At 42.9% G+C, this 16,761-nt stretch overlaps 1 protein-coding gene across 1 annotated transcript; it reads left to right on the forward strand.

The window, feature by feature from the left end:
• The first annotated feature begins 5,687 nt into the window (after positions 1-5,687).
• LOC119660520 lies at positions 5,688-16,659 on the forward strand. Its single transcript, XM_038069141.1, has 3 exons — positions 5,688-5,981; positions 16,049-16,418; positions 16,477-16,659. The coding sequence occupies exons 1-3, from the start codon at positions 5,703-5,705 to the stop codon at positions 16,632-16,634; spliced, it is 807 nt and encodes a 268-aa protein (XP_037925069.1). The 5' UTR covers positions 5,688-5,702; the 3' UTR covers positions 16,635-16,659.
• The last annotated feature ends 102 nt before the right edge of the window (positions 16,660-16,761 follow it).

The following is a 16,761-nucleotide window of genomic DNA, read 5'->3' on the forward strand; positions in this document are numbered from 1 at the left end:
AACTTGCCCCGCAAATAGAGAGTGCATAGCCTTTCGCTTATATTTTGAAAGCCGATAACAGCAGGTTTCATTTTTTTTCTGACTAAGAAACCTACTCCGAGCACATGGTTTACTGGATGGCCACTATAATATATGATGTAGCGGCTCTTCTCCAGGAAACCGGTCCCTGTCCATTGCCTCTCTTGTTACATCAACCATATATTGGGACTGGGTATCGGCTAGCTGCTTAGCAGCATTCAGTCTGTACAGGGAGCGCACTTTTCATGAGAAAATGCGCAAATAGTTATTTCGTTGTCGTTGCCGGGTTCGTTGTTGTAAAATTCATCCTGTCCGAGGCTCCTTTCGTGGCTTCGTAACATCGGTTTTCCGTGTAGAGTTGTCAGCCCTTCCCAACCCCCAACCTGTGGACGGAGCTTACAAAAAAACACCAATATTAACGGACTGCGGATTATTCAGTTAGCACTATCGCATGAAATGGTTGATGGAAGTATCTGGTTTGCACCAAAGCGCGGCTCTCAATCAAATTGACCACTTGCTAATTGGACGCAGCCACCTTTCAGCCTCAATGAATGTGAGAACATATACGGAGTCACTATAGACTCGGATTACTATCTCGTTGGCAAAGTGCTCCGGGCTAGACTAACAACACCGCCTAGAATCCCCTCTGAAAATCAAGTAAGGGTAAATTCTGAAGCAGTCCACAGCAGGACCGTCGGTGAAACCTAAAAAGGGGGGAATGGATGCCGCAATAACCACAGTTAACAGAGGTCTTGCAGATCAAGCATCGACAGATGATCCTCACAACCACCTGAACAGGATTGAAACATTGGTTCTAAATGGGATAGAATAAAATGCGAGTAAGTTTCGTCCTAATAGTCAATAATGGAGGAATTTACTAGCTTTAACGATTAAGACGAAGGAAATTTATTGGCGAGAGTCTACGGAGGAAGTACCGACGTGGGAAAACTCTTATTTACTCCGACAACCAAGTAGCTTTCACAGCTACCGCATCACTTCAAACTATTTCTACATTGATGTGGAAGTCCCTACAGAACTTTAAGATTGTCACAACTTAAAAGAACTTAATGCACCGACAGGCATCAAGTTCGGCGACACTGTCGGTAGAAAAAAAACTTTCTAGGTTTACAATTCAATGTTCGATGCTTTCGCTATTTTTCCCTTTAGCAGCGATAAACCGACTGAAAACATTGACTTTATTGGTACCTATCTTCAGTCTGATTTTGACTACCTTCTGCATATCCAAAGTTCTTTCGTTAAGACCCATGATTCGGTGGGAGAGCAAGCAGTTATTATCAACTAGGAGTATGAAGACCCATGACATCATGCATTGATCTTCTCAATGTCCTGCAGACCTGGAATGGAGAGTAATCCGGAGAATTTTTTGCGAAGTGCATGACATACGAAAGAAATCTATGAGCGATATCGCGGCAACTTTGTTCTGGATAAAATCCAGTTCATTCGGTTATGATGGATGACGCATCTAATCTGTATGGGTAAAAATGTCCTAGCCCAGAAAGCCTTTAGGGACAGCAACAATGATAAAAAATTAAAAAATGACAAATTCTTCCTCGGATGGAGCGATAACATAAGCCAGTACCCCAGGTATGCCTCAAGGGTATCGTATGACCGGAAACCGGACAAAACAGGGATGTTAATGTAGATATCCTTACTATAACGATCATTACGCCGTTGATGAAATTGGATCAATTCCTAAGAACATTATCTACAGAATTTCTCACCCCTTACTTCAGCACAATGTTGGCGTGGTGAAAGATTGCCGGAAGAGATATACTGGTTAGTTTGGGAGTTGTATTCGAAACGAAGTGCTGTAGAAGTCGAGAAGTTCCGAATAACACTACCGTTTTATTCCGGGAATGTTTCACTACTTTAAACTTTTGGTAAAAATAACTTATACTATGAACAGACAGACGGTCTTGCCATGAAAAGTCCACTGAGCTGTTTTCAAAACAAAACGAGGGACACAATTGTCAGTGTGTTGAATGAAGGACATTCCGCAACCCATGCCTGCAAGTCCTTCCCCGTTGTCCCAGTCGAACGCGAAGTGCGGAAAAGAAGACTATTCTAGAAAGTTAACAAATCATGTATTATTGCCGCACCTATTTACTTGTAAGGAATGTCGTACAAATTAGATCCTAGCACCATAAAATATATTAACAGATAAAAGATACCTACTACCATTTCCTTCTGTCAATTTGCTTTCTTGAATATTCACGGACAAATATAAGTATTTCAATAAAATGCACGTATATTTTCTCAGATATTTATAAACAACGAGATGACTATTTCTAGAATACACTTACGTTTTATCCGACTTCGACTTTTGATACGTTCAAAACAAATGGATGATTCCATTGATCGTCCATACAGCGCCTACTTGAATACAATGAGCGAGCTCGTGTAAAGGGAGAAAGGTCTAGGCAAAGTATAGATAGTGATAAAATTTCCAAAGGTTATCTAAAATATCACGTACATATTTACGTCAAGTTTATTTGACGAATCCGAAATGCATAGGTCCCTTCAGCGGATGTTATTTTTTTCGTTTGTCCTGTCTCTGTGCAGAACATAGTATAATAGAAGGAGAGAGAGGAAAAAAATAAAAATGATTCATCTTAAACCACTTCGAAACAATCTTAAGGAAGACGCAGAGGGAACTCTTTATGTAGTCCGGTAGTCACTCCTGTATGGTTCCTTGAAAACTCCTCAGTTTTCAATGGAACTGTGTTTCAGGTCGGCTTTAACGAAGGCATGCAAAAGAAGAACAATCGATAGTGAAGGCTTACAGAGGACGACATGCCCAAAGACACCATCGTGAATTCATCATCTACGATGGTACCTTTGGCCATGTCGATCCATTAATCCAGATTAAGACGAGTGTAATAATTTCCCAAGCTGACAACCTCGGTTTTGTTCGTTATCTTGAGTCTTAGACCGTTCTTGATGTTGAATGGTGTCGAGAGTGATCCTGCTGCTTTTATCTGGCCTCGCCCATTGGTCAGGGTCAACCTAGTCAGTCTTACCAATTTCGTTGGGATACCGAATTCTTTCATGGCCATGTACATTTTTACCCTGGCTATGCTATAAATGATGTCCCTATCCCTGTACTGCGTGATATATCCCTTTTTATGTATCATCATCATCAACGGCGCAACAAACGGTATCCGGTCTAGGCCTGCCTTAAGAAATTACTCCAGACATCCCCGTTTTGCGCCGAGGTCCACCAATTCAATATCCCTAAAAGCTGTCTGGTGTCCTGACCTACACCATCGCTCCATCTCAGGCAGGGTCTGCCTCGTTTTCTTTTTCTACCATAGATATTGCCCTTGTAGATGATCCTCATCCATACGGATTAAGTGACCCGCCCACCGTAACCTATTGAGTCGGATTTTATCCACGACCTGACGATCATGGTATCGCTCATATATTTCGTCGTTATGTAGGCTAGGGAATCATCCATCCGCATGTAGGGGGCCAAACATTCTTCGGAGGATTCTTCTCTCGAACGCGGCCAAGAGTTCGCAATTTTTCTTGCTAAGAATTCAAGTCTCCGAGGAGTACATGAGGACTGGCAAGATCATTGTCTTGTACGGTAAGAGCTTTGACCCTATGGTGAGATGTTTCGAAAGGAACAGTTCTTGTAAGCTGAAATAGGCTCCGTTGGCTGCCAACAACATTGCGCGGATTTCATCATCGTAGCTGTTATCGGTTGTGATTTTCTACCCTAGATAGGAAAAATTATCAAAAGTATTATACATTAGTTTCCGTTTCAAAGCAAGTAAGCAAAGTATTGTTTCTTAAGCCCGCACAGTAAAAATATTTCTGATGCATTGTTTTGCTGCTGAGAACTTCAAACTCTCAGAAATTCGCTTGCAACTGCAATTTACAATGAAAATTCCACGTCGACGAAGTTCGCTCCAAGTCGGCAAGGTTCGTTCACACACTGCATTTGACGCCGCTCATTCATCTCTCACACACCCTTTGATTTTTGCCAAAAAACCGAGACTTCATCGAACCAGCGGCAAGCACTAGCGAACATACACATATCAAGCCAAACAGCCTGTCCACACGTTTGCGTTACGACTGGGCTGAGACTTGGCAAGTGTATGGACGCGCCAGATCGCCAGCAAGCGCTAGCAACCAACCACCCTGTCTACACGCTTGGCTTGGCAAATATGTGGACGCCATTTAATATTTATGTCTTCAATATGTACATACCTGTATATTTAAAAGTTTGGAACTATATGAAGGAATATTTTGAAATTGCGAAAAGAAAAACGTGCACAGAGAGTTCCTTACATTAAATGAACGCAAAATCTTTATATCTGAAGTGACCAGCTTCTGGTATTCCGACTTGTTGATATGAGCCTATGTTTTGGTTCCACGGGTAGTCCGGGGAGAATGTCCATCCTAACTAGCCACCAATGTAAGGGTCTTATTTGAAACTGAAGGTGCCCAAGGTATTCACAGTACGCGCAATAAAGACCGAACTCCCCATTGGCGACGCAGCCCTCGGTGTATGCTGACCCACTTTGGCTTGGGGTCCTGTTCCAGTGCAGGGAGTTCGTTCCCCGGGCTGTTGCTTCCCCTCTCCCTCCACTAGATCCGCTTGCCTCTAACACATGACCATCAGACAAGCAGATCCTCGTCAGTTGGATGAGCCCATACTTGGCCCAGCCACACATACTCTTAGCCCGTCCGAAGACAGTTTCCAGCGGCCACCGCGAGGAGGTCGTGTGAGGACTTGCCGAATTATGCAACCTTAACCTCAAGCATAATCAGAGCAAGCACAGGCCGCCATATACGTAGCATATTGTACAAAATTTTATCAGAGGCATATTAGATTGTCTTTATTATGATATGTCCTAAAGTTTATCGTTTCTTCATGAAGTTTTGCTGTTAATATAGTACCTACTTCCTGTTTATGAAGTAAAGAACCTCGCTAAGAAGTTGGAGGCTTTTATTTACCCTTTACAACGGCCATAAAATTTGGAAAATTTTGTTATTATATTACCGCCATATTCATGAATAATAAAGTGTTTGGATTGAAAAAGTATTGTCATCTATTTTTGGCAAGTACTATGTTGTAATAATTTTCTACTTTCCGCGATAACCATTTCTTTTGTTGCTATATAGAGGGACTAAATATTACAAGTCGGTATTGCACTTGTGGTTTCCCTGACCAATATTGACCCATTGTAGAACGCAAATAATGAGCCTATACACGGTTGATTCATATGTACCAATGGACCTACCCTTCAATTTTTCAAATGCGGTCTTACTCATCATATGTATGTATGAATTTACGATTCGCATAAAATTCATTTAATTTTTCCAAGAAGATAAATTAGGTGACGCGCAAAAATATTTATCAGAGGGTCCCATGCGGAGCAGCTTGGTCCGAATTTCCTTCATTATCTACAATAATTGGAGTATCAAGCGACACTACGACAATAAAGTCAGACTCGATTCCATCTCACTTATTTACTCAGACCCAATTTATTTTTTCAGTTTTTGGAAGTAACTCTGCTTTTGGTAGAAATATCACTGAAAATTGTTAAGATGACATATGGTACCATATTTTGGATAAATAGAGATATGGGGTAAGCGTTGACGAATTGGCGGTGTCGTAAAATTATCTTCAAAACTAACTTAGATAAGGAACGATGAATGGGAATGAATCCCCTTATAAATTGGCTCATCACCAATCCCGACTCGATAGTGTTATAACGAACTTCAAGAACGTTGGAGGAATCATTAGAATGACTCTTAAAAAGTGTGCCGCGCAGGTTTTCCTGTTTGTCATTGTTGGTAGTTTGGCTTTGGTTTCAGTGGAAGGGCATGGAATGCTCCTTGAACCGGTAGGACGATCATCTCGATGGAGATACGATGGTTCAGCTCCGGTAAACTACGATGACAACGCGTTATATTGTGGAGGATATTACGTGAGTTACGAGTATTTTACCTTATTGATTTAGAATAATGGTTGAATCGTGAATAACTTCGTCATTGTTACTTCGACGAGGATAACATAGCTGTTCTTTAGTGCAACCCATATTCGCGTTGTTGATAACTTCCTAAGTATCAAGCGGTAAAGTTATTTGGAAAATCATAGTTACTTCGACTTTGATTGCTTTTCCGCTTGGAGGAATTACTGTATTAATAGTACATCAACATTCTATGCCATGAAAGAATTGTCGACTCAGCGCATACTATGCAAAATATCAAAATGTGGAGGAGCAAGACAAGAATAACATTGATTCGACCATAAAGCTTCATTCATTAAGCCAAGATCGGAGAATCGCACCTATTTTACGCCAAATATACAACATTTGGTTATTAACTATTCCGCCTCGTATTTTCCAAGGATACCCTACCCACTAGCCTTGCTTTATCACGGAACATTCAAGTCTGATCTTTCTTAATGTATAATGTTGTTCTTTGTTTTGTTCTCCATCATATGAATTCATCTACTGATAATTGATTTGCAGTTACGGGAAAAGGTTCCAGCAGACCTGACAAAGGAAGATTCAACTTTTTACCGTGCATTACTGTCTTCTATATTAGCGGGTTTTAACTCCACCGAAAATAATCCCAAACCCATTTAAGAAAGGAGGAGGCACGGGTCATCATAATCTGAATGTGATAACTAAGCGTTTCAGGGAGTATTTGGGATCTTCTCAATAATATTCGCTATGAGGTTGGGATTAAGAATCCATTAAAACTGTCAAATCCAAAATGTACCCTAGTGTCGGCTTATCATTATCCACGGCTCTAAGTGATGGCCGACTATCAAAGACAATAAACGGCGCGTGGCATAACACGTCATGAAGTAATCGTGGAAAAATTGCTAGATTGGCAGTATAGATATGTAATTCGGGCTGATGAGGACTCACTTGCTAAGATTGGACTGATGATCGAAATCGATGGGAATCGACTAAAAGTCCGGCCGAAACAAGGATAGCTTGATATGCTAGATGAGTTGACAGTCCCTCAACTCCATCCAGATCAGGCATATCATCGAGTAAAATTGCCCAACGGATCAAGACGAGCCGATCCCTCTTCTGAACGGGACAAAGGCCAAAGAAGAAGAGTGAGAGTTCCAGTATTACATTACATAAGCTAGACATTTTGGGGTTAAGTGAGGTTAGATGGTACGATTCTGGAGTATTCACTCCTCTCCTTTTTGTGGCACTGTGGCGGTGGCGAGCATGATCTCCTCAAGCTCTAATACTTCGCAAAACCCAGGAATATTCAGCGTAGTGTGCGTTGTGGCAAAAGGAAATCTGTTATTGCACTAGGGAATCACAAGTTTTGGTAGATAACAATGAATTCAGAAAGAACTCTAGAAAGGAGGTGATCGTAAGTTTTTCGACAGTTCGGTTAGTGACATTAACGGTCGACTTTTCAGGGAGTAGATGTGAAATCATCTCTGTTATCAATGAACTCAACCGGAATAAGGCCGTTGAGCCTGACGATGTACCCACAGAACTATTTAATCCGGCTCCTGCAGTTTCTTCATGATTTCGAGAAAAGGAACCCGTCTTGAGTGATACAACTGAAGAGGTATCTACATGCTTCTTACCGTCACGAAGATAATCGCTAAAATAATTCTGGAAAATATCAAAGATTTCGGAGACTTAATCGAGAGGGAGTAAGCCGGTTTCCGCTATGGATCCTTCTGCATAAACTACATAAACAACTAGCGGATCGTGTCGGAACAATGTTCGGAGTTCAGATCTCTGATTTCGAATAAACTATTTGATTATTCTGATTATAAACGATTTGATTATTCTGCTAACATATTCTTGCTCCCTCACGTTTCATGGAACTTGACCGAATTGATTTGGATTTGGAGTAGAAGGCAAACAGATTTCTCTCTGGTTATCCCACACTTCCTGGCTCGTTTAAGGACCAAAACGTCGAAGATATTGATAAATTTGTGTCTCTCGAATGCATCGTTTCACCACATATTAACAATACTAGATCCGCTTTTGCACATCAAGTTGAGGAGGTTTTGCACTAATATTCTTTCTGTGTTACCACATCGAGGTTGACCTCCACTGTGATGCGAAAGTTTTAAGCCTTCACCACCATTTGCTTGCATTATGTCATCCCGGTACTGAGATATAATACAATTTCGAACTAAAAACTTCGTCGGTGCATAGGTCACTTACTCGTAAACGTATTGATGAAAAGGAAAACTGGTAGTGGATAGGTTTACATTAACGAAAGACGAAAACTCCAATGTTAGCTGCGTGATGCAACGGAATTCACTTTCCCAAGATGGCCAACGAGTTAGTCGCTTCAGAAATACATGGCGCAGAATAGTGGCGGAGGAGTGCAAACTACTCAAGAAGCTCTGGAGGCATTTTGAACGTACTTCAGCAGACCGTTTACAATGGGGCATAACCGTAGTTGACACGCCATCCCCTATTAATGGCTAAATGGCAACCATTTGTATATGGTAATAGAAAGTTCGTCTGTGTTCGGAGTTTAGTATTTTTATGGTTTCGCCATGTCATAAATTAGCATATCGTTGACCAAGGTTAACACACATTTTAGGACCTTTCTTATGCAGAATGCAGGAGGCATTTTCTTTGGCTTGGCTACGTCCGAAAGATGTCCAAATGTGCCAGAAACCCTTCTCAGCGTCGACAGCAGAAAACACTATCTAGAGCAGTGAGCTGCAAGTAAGAACGCTGGCTTATTCAAGAGTATAAGAACCATACACACTTTGATAGACTTTTTTACTAGTAGCTATTAAAAGCTGCCATACTTTACCCATTCAATATCCTCTTTTACCGGGATACCTCCCTTAAACTCAACGTATAGTGATATAGCGATTTGAGAGTCCTTATACGGCTTAGCGTAAACGTGTTAACGTGAGGGATATTGGATAAGTTGGAGATGATGGTGGCGCCTAGACATTTTCCCCGGAAGACCGTCGTTTGGCACTTTTGAGGATTGAGTTGTAGTTCCCACTTGGTAAAGTATCGGTAAACTTCCCCCGCAGACTATGTGCTTTATAGAGTTTTAAATTATCGACATATTTTAGGATCTTGATGGGATTGTGGTAAGGAGCGAGGTCGGGAATATCCGCTGTGAAGAAGGTTACGAAAAGAACAGATCCTTTTGGGATTCCAGCTGGATGGATATAGGGCGAGAAGAACTATTGCTAAAATTTCACTTTAGATTACCGACCATCTAGAAAGTTAAAAACTAGCCACGACCTTCGGTACCACAGTCTCGTGCTCTAACCACTCAGATATAAACACTTATGCAATATATGCTTGTATATTAATTGAGCATACACATATTTCCGATTTACTTCGTGCATGAAAGTATACATATGTACACATAAAGTACATATATTGAATACCGCTTGTTCAATGTATAAATATATCTATATGAATTAGGCACAACTCCAAAGCTTCATTAACATATATGTACATATAAATACATACATCAACGGCGCAACAACCGGTATCCGGTCTAGGCCTGCCGAACTCCAGACATTCCGGTTTTGCATCGAGGTCTACCAATTAAATATCCCTAAAAGTTGTCCGGCGTCTTGACCATCGCTCCATCTCAGGCAGGGTCTGCCTCGTCTTCGTTTCCTACCATAGATATTGCCCTCATATACTTTCCGGGCTGGGTCATCCTCATCCATACGGATTAAGTGACCCGCCCACCGACCCGCGTGGTATCGTTCATAGATTTCGACGGTATGTAGGCTACGGAATCGTCCATCCTCATGTAGGGGGCCAAAAATTCTTCGGAGGATTCTTCTCTCGACCGCGGCCAATAGTACGCAATTCTTCTTGCTAAAAACCCAAGTCTCCGAGGAATACATGAGGACTGGCAAGATCATTGTCTTGCACAGTAAAAGCTTCGACCCTATGGCGAGACGTTTCGACCGGAACAGTTTTTGTAAGCTGAATTGAGTAGAGATTGAGTAATTGATATTGATATATAAATGATTAACAAACTAAAACAAAATGTTTCCCTGGGACCTCCCATTCACGTGAGTTCACTTTGTTGTGGTATTGAGGAATTGATATATTATGATGACCTCATACTAGTTTTAGAATGCATGAAATTCAAATAAAATGTAAAAGTTTCACCTTCTATAAATTTGTTAATAATAGTTGGATTTCCTTCAAACTTCCCGGAGTTATGCTTTATGCTATCTCTTATACCATAGCCAATTTTGTACTTCTAGCATGAACTTAAAGACGGTGTCGCGCAAAATTTCTAAAATATGCGAATATATGAATATGCGAATATACTATTATTAACTAACTTTAACTTATTTCCGAGTTATCACAATCTCGGCAGATGCCGGATTTTACCTAATACTAGCACTAAGTGCCAAGCATTTAGGCTCGGCTACCTACTTAAAAACTAAAGGGGCACTGTTGGTGGTGGCCGGTGGTAGGTCAATGGGAGAATCCGTCGAGAACTCCGACATCGAGTACGTATGCAGAATGGTGTACTTCTGCATGGTTTGAACCAGACTGTGCGAAAGTCCCAGGACATCAAGGGAAGCCGTGAGGGATTTAGGTACAATACCTGTAGCTGACAATATTATGGGAACTACAACCACCCGCTCGAGACGCCAAATTTCTTTGATTTCCCGAGCCAATGGCTCATAGTTCACCTTCTTCTCCACGTATTTCCGTTCAATGTTGCTATTATGGGGGATAGCAACATCGATAATATACGCGGAGCGACCCGTCTTGTCAACTAACAGTACGTCAGGCTTGTTGTGTGCGGTATGGCAATCAGTCAGAACTTGCCGGTCCCAATACATGCTGTAAGCAGAACTATCAAGTACTGCTTGCGGCTCATATCGGTAAACCGGACATGTCCCCGTGATCAGCCCATGCTTGTATGCAAGGTTTTGATGGATAACCTTACATACAGCATTATGCCTGGTGATGTATTGCACCGGTGCCATAACAGTACAGCCAGAAATGAGATGGTCCAACGTCTCTAACGCCGAACCACACATTCTGCACTGGTCGTTCTTCACCCGTTCTTTCATGATGAGCTTTTTATAAGCTCGGGTGGCGACCACGCAATCCTGAATGGCACACATGAACCCCTCCGTCTCAGCAAAGAGCTGCCCAGCACACAGCCATCTGTTCGACAGATGCAAATCGACAAATGGCTGCCAAAGACAATTCACGTGTTTACCGTGCATTGCCTTCGACTTCCATTCCTCGATCCGCTCCTGGTCCGACTTCACCCCACTCAGAGGATTAAAAGATCGATCCTTCAAGTTAAGTGGAGTCAGTCCACAGTCTGCCTTACAGACAGCCGCATGCAAGGGGCTCGCCTGCTCTTTACTGTAAAAATAAGCGCGCAGCGAGTCGACTTGGCGATATGTTGTGCCGCCACGTCAACCACGCCCCTACCTCCGATGTCACGAGGCAAGTTCATTCGCTCCACGGCAGACTTTGGATAATGCATTCCGAATTTACACATAGTTGTCCGTATCCGCCGCTGGACGTTTTCCAGATCGGTCTTCATTCACGGCAATATTCCGAATGCATAAGCCAATGAAGGGGTAGCGAATACATTCAACACGCTTATTTTATTCTTCCCCGAAATATGCGATTTCAGCACCAACTTTACACGTCGCAGGAATTCGAACAGCAGAGCATCCTTCAGATCACTAACTCGAGTATGGGTTCATTGCAGACTTCCTAGGTACTTGAAGAAGTCTGTCTCGGTCATAGCTTCGATGTGGAGGTCACCAATGCTATGTCCGGCATGCGGCTCGTGATGACCTTTGGGGTTGGCTTGGATTCGACATTTGTCTAATCCAAACTCCATCCGAATATCACGGCTGAACATGTCTATTATTCGTAACAGACTTCTAAGATGGTTGTCAGTACCAGCATACAGCTTGATGTCTTCTAGGTACATCAAGTGTGTCAGTTCGCACTTAGTACGTAGGCCATATTTTATTGCAAAACCATGCCCTCTAGCATCATTCAGTAGCCATGAAAGGGGGTTCAGTGCCATACAAAACCAAAGAGGACTCAATGAATCCCCCTGGAAGATGCCCCTCCGTATACCGATGGGCTCTGAGGTATTAGCACCCTCAGATGTACGCACCGATAAGGTGGTATGCCACCCTTCCATGACTGTCGCCAAAAACTTTATTAGTTTCGGATCAATGCGATACAGATGTAGGATGTCGATTAGCCAGGTATGCGGAACGCTATCAAAAGCCTTGGCATAATCGATATAGCAACTGAAGAGGTTTCTTTGACCTCTAGTTGCTTGTCCTATAACTACCGAGTCGATAATGAGTTGCTCTTTGCAACCCCTTGACCCAACTCGGCAGCCCTTCTGCTCCTCGGACAGAATGTTGTTGGTCTCGAGGTGCGCATTGATCCTTCTACTAATAATGGACGTGATGAATTTGTAGAGGGTTGGTAAGCAAGTGATCGGTCTTGTGTCTGCGGGGTCCTGCACCGTGTCCTTCTTAGGGATAAGGTAGGTAATCCCTGCAGTGAGGAAAGGTGGAAATTCCTCCGGCCGACTCATGACCTCATTTATACTGCGTGCCAACCGATTGTGTACGCTGGTAAATTTCTTATACCAGAAATTCTGCACCCGATCCAGACCTGGGCCCCTCCAGTTCTTCGAGATATTTATGGCTCGTCGAACTTCCTCTTCGGTAACATCCGCGAAATTCATGCCGGGTGTATTGGCATGGCGGGTGCCTTCGGCGGTGATCCACTCAGCATGCTCAGCATGCTGGGCAGGTAACCCCTAAAGTCCACCCCAATACTCTTTCGCTTCCGTCACCGAGAGCTGTATTGTCTGGGCGCTCTGTTGGGATTCGTTGAGAGATCTGAAAAAGCTCTGCTGGTTCATCACGTATGTTGCATTCTGGACACGTCTGGAATAACTTTCGCCATACCGTCGTAACCGACTGCATATGACAGAAAGTTTCTGTTTTAGTGTGTCCAGAATTTCAACTACGGGTGTCTCACAGGGGATGGCATAGTTCCGGTAAACCCTCTGCACTTTATTTCTCACCCGTCGGCTGGCATTGCCAGTGCTGATCTGAATCAGTCTAGCAATGTCCTGCCTTAGTGAGTCCCGCCGACGTTCCAGACGAATTTTCCATGGTGGATCTCTTTTGTCACTCAAACCAATAACGCGAAAGCGAATCTTCTGGCCGTGCAATCTGATAGCCGCAACTGCACCACAATACACAAGTGATTGTAGTTGCAGCAGCGACATATCAGCACACAGTCGAGATGCAATCTCATCATTGATTTGAGATAGAATTCCCGGAGTTGCTAGAGATGCATAGAGCCTGGGAATACCTGGTCTATACAAAGAATCCATATCCGAGAATTCTATACACACTCTTTGGAATTCGTCCCGAACCTCAGCGGAAACCTCAGCTGGACGGTGGAGAAGAGTGCTTCGGCAAGTACTGAACCTGTTGCCTGCAGTGCGGCGTGGTGGTGTTGATGCCGCCGCCTCTGCCCCCATCGACTCTCGGTCACCAGTTTCCCCGATGACTTCAAGTCGAACACGTTCCCTGATGGTGGCCGGGATTGTGTCGCTGCGAGTAATGAAGCGGTACTGGTCTGCGACTCGCTGCACAGTCACGTGCGCGAATTGCGGGAAACGCTCGACGAATCTCTGGTGCAACAAGGGGCGGTAAGATGTTGTACCCGCCCCCGCCGTTATTTCGTAGTAGGAGCGGATGATGAAGAGGTTCATTTCTTCAGTCCATTTCATCCGCTTCCTACGCGAACCTGCTGAAGTGGTCGCCACAGATTGTGGCGAAACAGCTGCAGCAGGCGGAGCTGTGCTCCAGGTCGTCGTGGCACCTAGACGTCGAACCGCCCCACGACTAGCAGTTTCGACGCCGTGCTGTCCATTACGAGAGCCCGACTCAGTCACCAAGTCAGACGACTCCCGCCGGTTATCCGTACCGGACCTTAAATTTCTCCTTCTTCTCATTTTTGGTGGTGCATTTTATCCCTAGTTGCCAGGTGTGTAGATAGCTTCCTTAGTGAGTAATCTGCAAGACTGCAAAGTTCCTGCACTTTCCTCACCTACCCCCTGAGACGCTGCGGTGGCGTACAGCCATTCAGACTGAAGCTATCCATCCCTCCTCCTTTCGCAACCGGGGTTGGGACCGGCTTCAGCTTTATTATTAACTTTATTATTAATTTTATTAAGTTTATTTCGTTCATATGCAACACTGATTTTTTCAGATTTTCCTGCTGGATGGGTTCTGAGAACGAAACTTGTTACACTTTTTAGAGTCATATTTTGAGCCATCACTCCCCTATGTTTTACCCGATATTAAACTCGAGGAGCACTAATTGAGCCCTTCCATTTGACACACCACATGGCCACATTCTGTTAAAAAAAAAATTGCTCCCTCCTTTCGCATGTATGGGGAGCTTTTAACGATAAAGTATGGTATAAAACCTTCTGGTCTTTATCAACTTCGTTGCATGCAATACATGTTATTTATACTGATTTCTCCAAAGCCGCCGCAACTCCAAACTCTCTCTACTCAACTTCTTCCCTCAATCATTCCTTGGCTTTCTTCCTACCTCTCAACCGCTCCTGCAGAGTTTGTTTTCATAGATGCTTATCCCATTCCTTCTCTCCTTCATCTGTTGTTCCTCAAGGCTCCATACTTGACCCCCTACATTTCCTGTTTTTTATCAATGACCTCCCTTCCATCCTCACCTGTCAGTATTTGCTTTACGCAGACGACTTTAAATTATTTGCCTCTGTTTCGTTTCCAGTGGACTGTGCTCTCTTGCAGTCCAATCTTAATGCTCTGGTACGTTGATGGCAAGTTTAGCAAGTTGACATTAATTGTCAGCAAATGCCATTGGATGTACTATTCGCTTCAACCTTCCCCAACATCCTTTTCTGATTCTGTTAGTGGACAACACCTTTCATTACTATCCTTCTTTCAACACCAGGGTGAAATATTCGATGACAAACTTTGTTTAAATTCCTACTTCGTTGACATCATCAATCGAACTTCCGAAATGTCTGGTTTTATCCTACTTTCCTGCTCCGACTTTACCTCAATCCAGCCCTCCTTGACGCTTTTCAACTCCCTTGTCACATCCTTGAATGTCGCTATATAGTCTTGTCCCTCTTCTGCAACCGTGACTGTCACGCTATTCAAGTTTCACAACGAAAATTCACCCAGACCCTCTTTTTTTAACAAGAATCTGCCCCATGTGGATAAAAACGCCGCATGTTCCTTGATATATGTACCCTTTTTAAACTCTGTAATTACCTGGTGGACTGCTTTGCCAACTTCGAAATTATTTTTCGTTTTGCCTTTCCTAATACACGTAGTGCGGACATTTTTGAAGTGTCCTTTGCAGAACCCAATATCTACTTTAATACCCCAATCCCGAGACTATGTAAGTCCTATAACGTCTATCAGCTTGGGTCCAGTGCCTCTGTCTCTTTCGTAAGTTTTGAGCGTAAGTTAAGCCACTTACTCGCTACTCTCCCTCCTCTGAGAACAATATGTAACTAGGAATTTACTTTCTGTGTCATTAAATAAAAATAATAAAAAAATGATTGCAGAAACTCAGATGCAATCTGGAATGCCAGGGCCGTAGGGTTCTTCTTCCTCATTAAGAAAATGTGCTCGGTTGGCCGCATTTTCCTCTCTCTGTTGAATCCGGGTCCTTTTTGCAGCATCACTAACCCTACGCTAGGATCGGTTGATGCGTTTCTCGTCCCTCAAAATGATCCCCAACACGTCCGTGACTTCCAAAACATGCGAAAAAAATCGATTTGTTGAAACCACGAAGGTAGAAGGTAGAGACCCTAAAGTAAGAAAGGGATGCTTCGAAAACCTTTACAGCTAATTTGAATTTAGCTGCTACTATTTGAAGCTTAGAATGAGTGTAAATATAATACAATTTTGAATGAAAATACGTGTGAATCATACTATGATACATATAATTTTATATTCTAGAAACAATGGGAGGTGAATGGCGGCAAATGTGGAATATGTGGGGATGATTATAGTAGCTCTACGCCCCGACCTAATGAATTAGGTGGAAAATTTGGAAGCGGTGTTATTGTTAGCACATACCAGGCAGGAAGCACTATATCAGTTGGCGCTCAACTGACCGCCAGCCATCTGGGCTATTTCTTTTTTGAGATTTGCAATCTTGATGCTGCTGGTAGTGAAAGTGAAAGCTGCTTTCAACCACTATCGCTGGGGAATGGCGCAAGTAAATATCCAATAACCAGCTATGCATCGGCTTACTACGAGACCACGGTAGAACTTCCAGCAGGAGTTTCATGTAATCATTGTGTCCTAAGATGGACATATGTCGCTGGTAAGAGGACCATCATGAGTTTACTTTAAGAAAGTGGTTACTAGTATATTATTTGCAGGAAATAACTGGGGTATATGCGATAATGGCACAGGAGCTCTTGGGTGTGGACCACAGGAAACTTTTAAATCTTGTTCTGATATAGAAATTATCAGTACCCGGAACGCATATGAAGAAGTCGATCTTGTTGATGATATTCCAGAAGAAGATTTTGTATAAAGATTTTTAATATAATTGTTTCGTGGCAAATTATTATTTTTCTTAAGATATATTTTTTAAATAATCTGAATGTGGTTGTTACTTATAGTTCAAAAGGTCTGATATCTCTCTCAGGAAATGGATTAGA

Source organism: Hermetia illucens, chromosome 6 (genome assembly GCF_905115235.1).
Source record: "Hermetia illucens chromosome 6, iHerIll2.2.curated.20191125, whole genome shotgun sequence".
Lineage (NCBI taxonomy): Eukaryota > Metazoa > Arthropoda > Insecta > Diptera > Stratiomyidae > Hermetia > Hermetia illucens.

Bases quoted from the DNA above. Each gene is read 5' to 3' on its own strand.
- LOC119660520 (XM_038069141.1), top strand. From the start codon at position 5,703: ATGAATGGGAATGAATCCCCTTATAAATTGGCTCATCACCAATCCCGA. The intron at 5,982-16,048 runs GTGAGTTACGAG...TTTATATTCTAG, and splicing joins TATATTGTGGAGGATATTAC to AAACAATGGGAGGTGAATGG. The intron at 16,419-16,476 runs GTAAGAGGACCA...TATTATTTGCAG, and splicing joins AAGATGGACATATGTCGCTG to GAAATAACTGGGGTATATGC.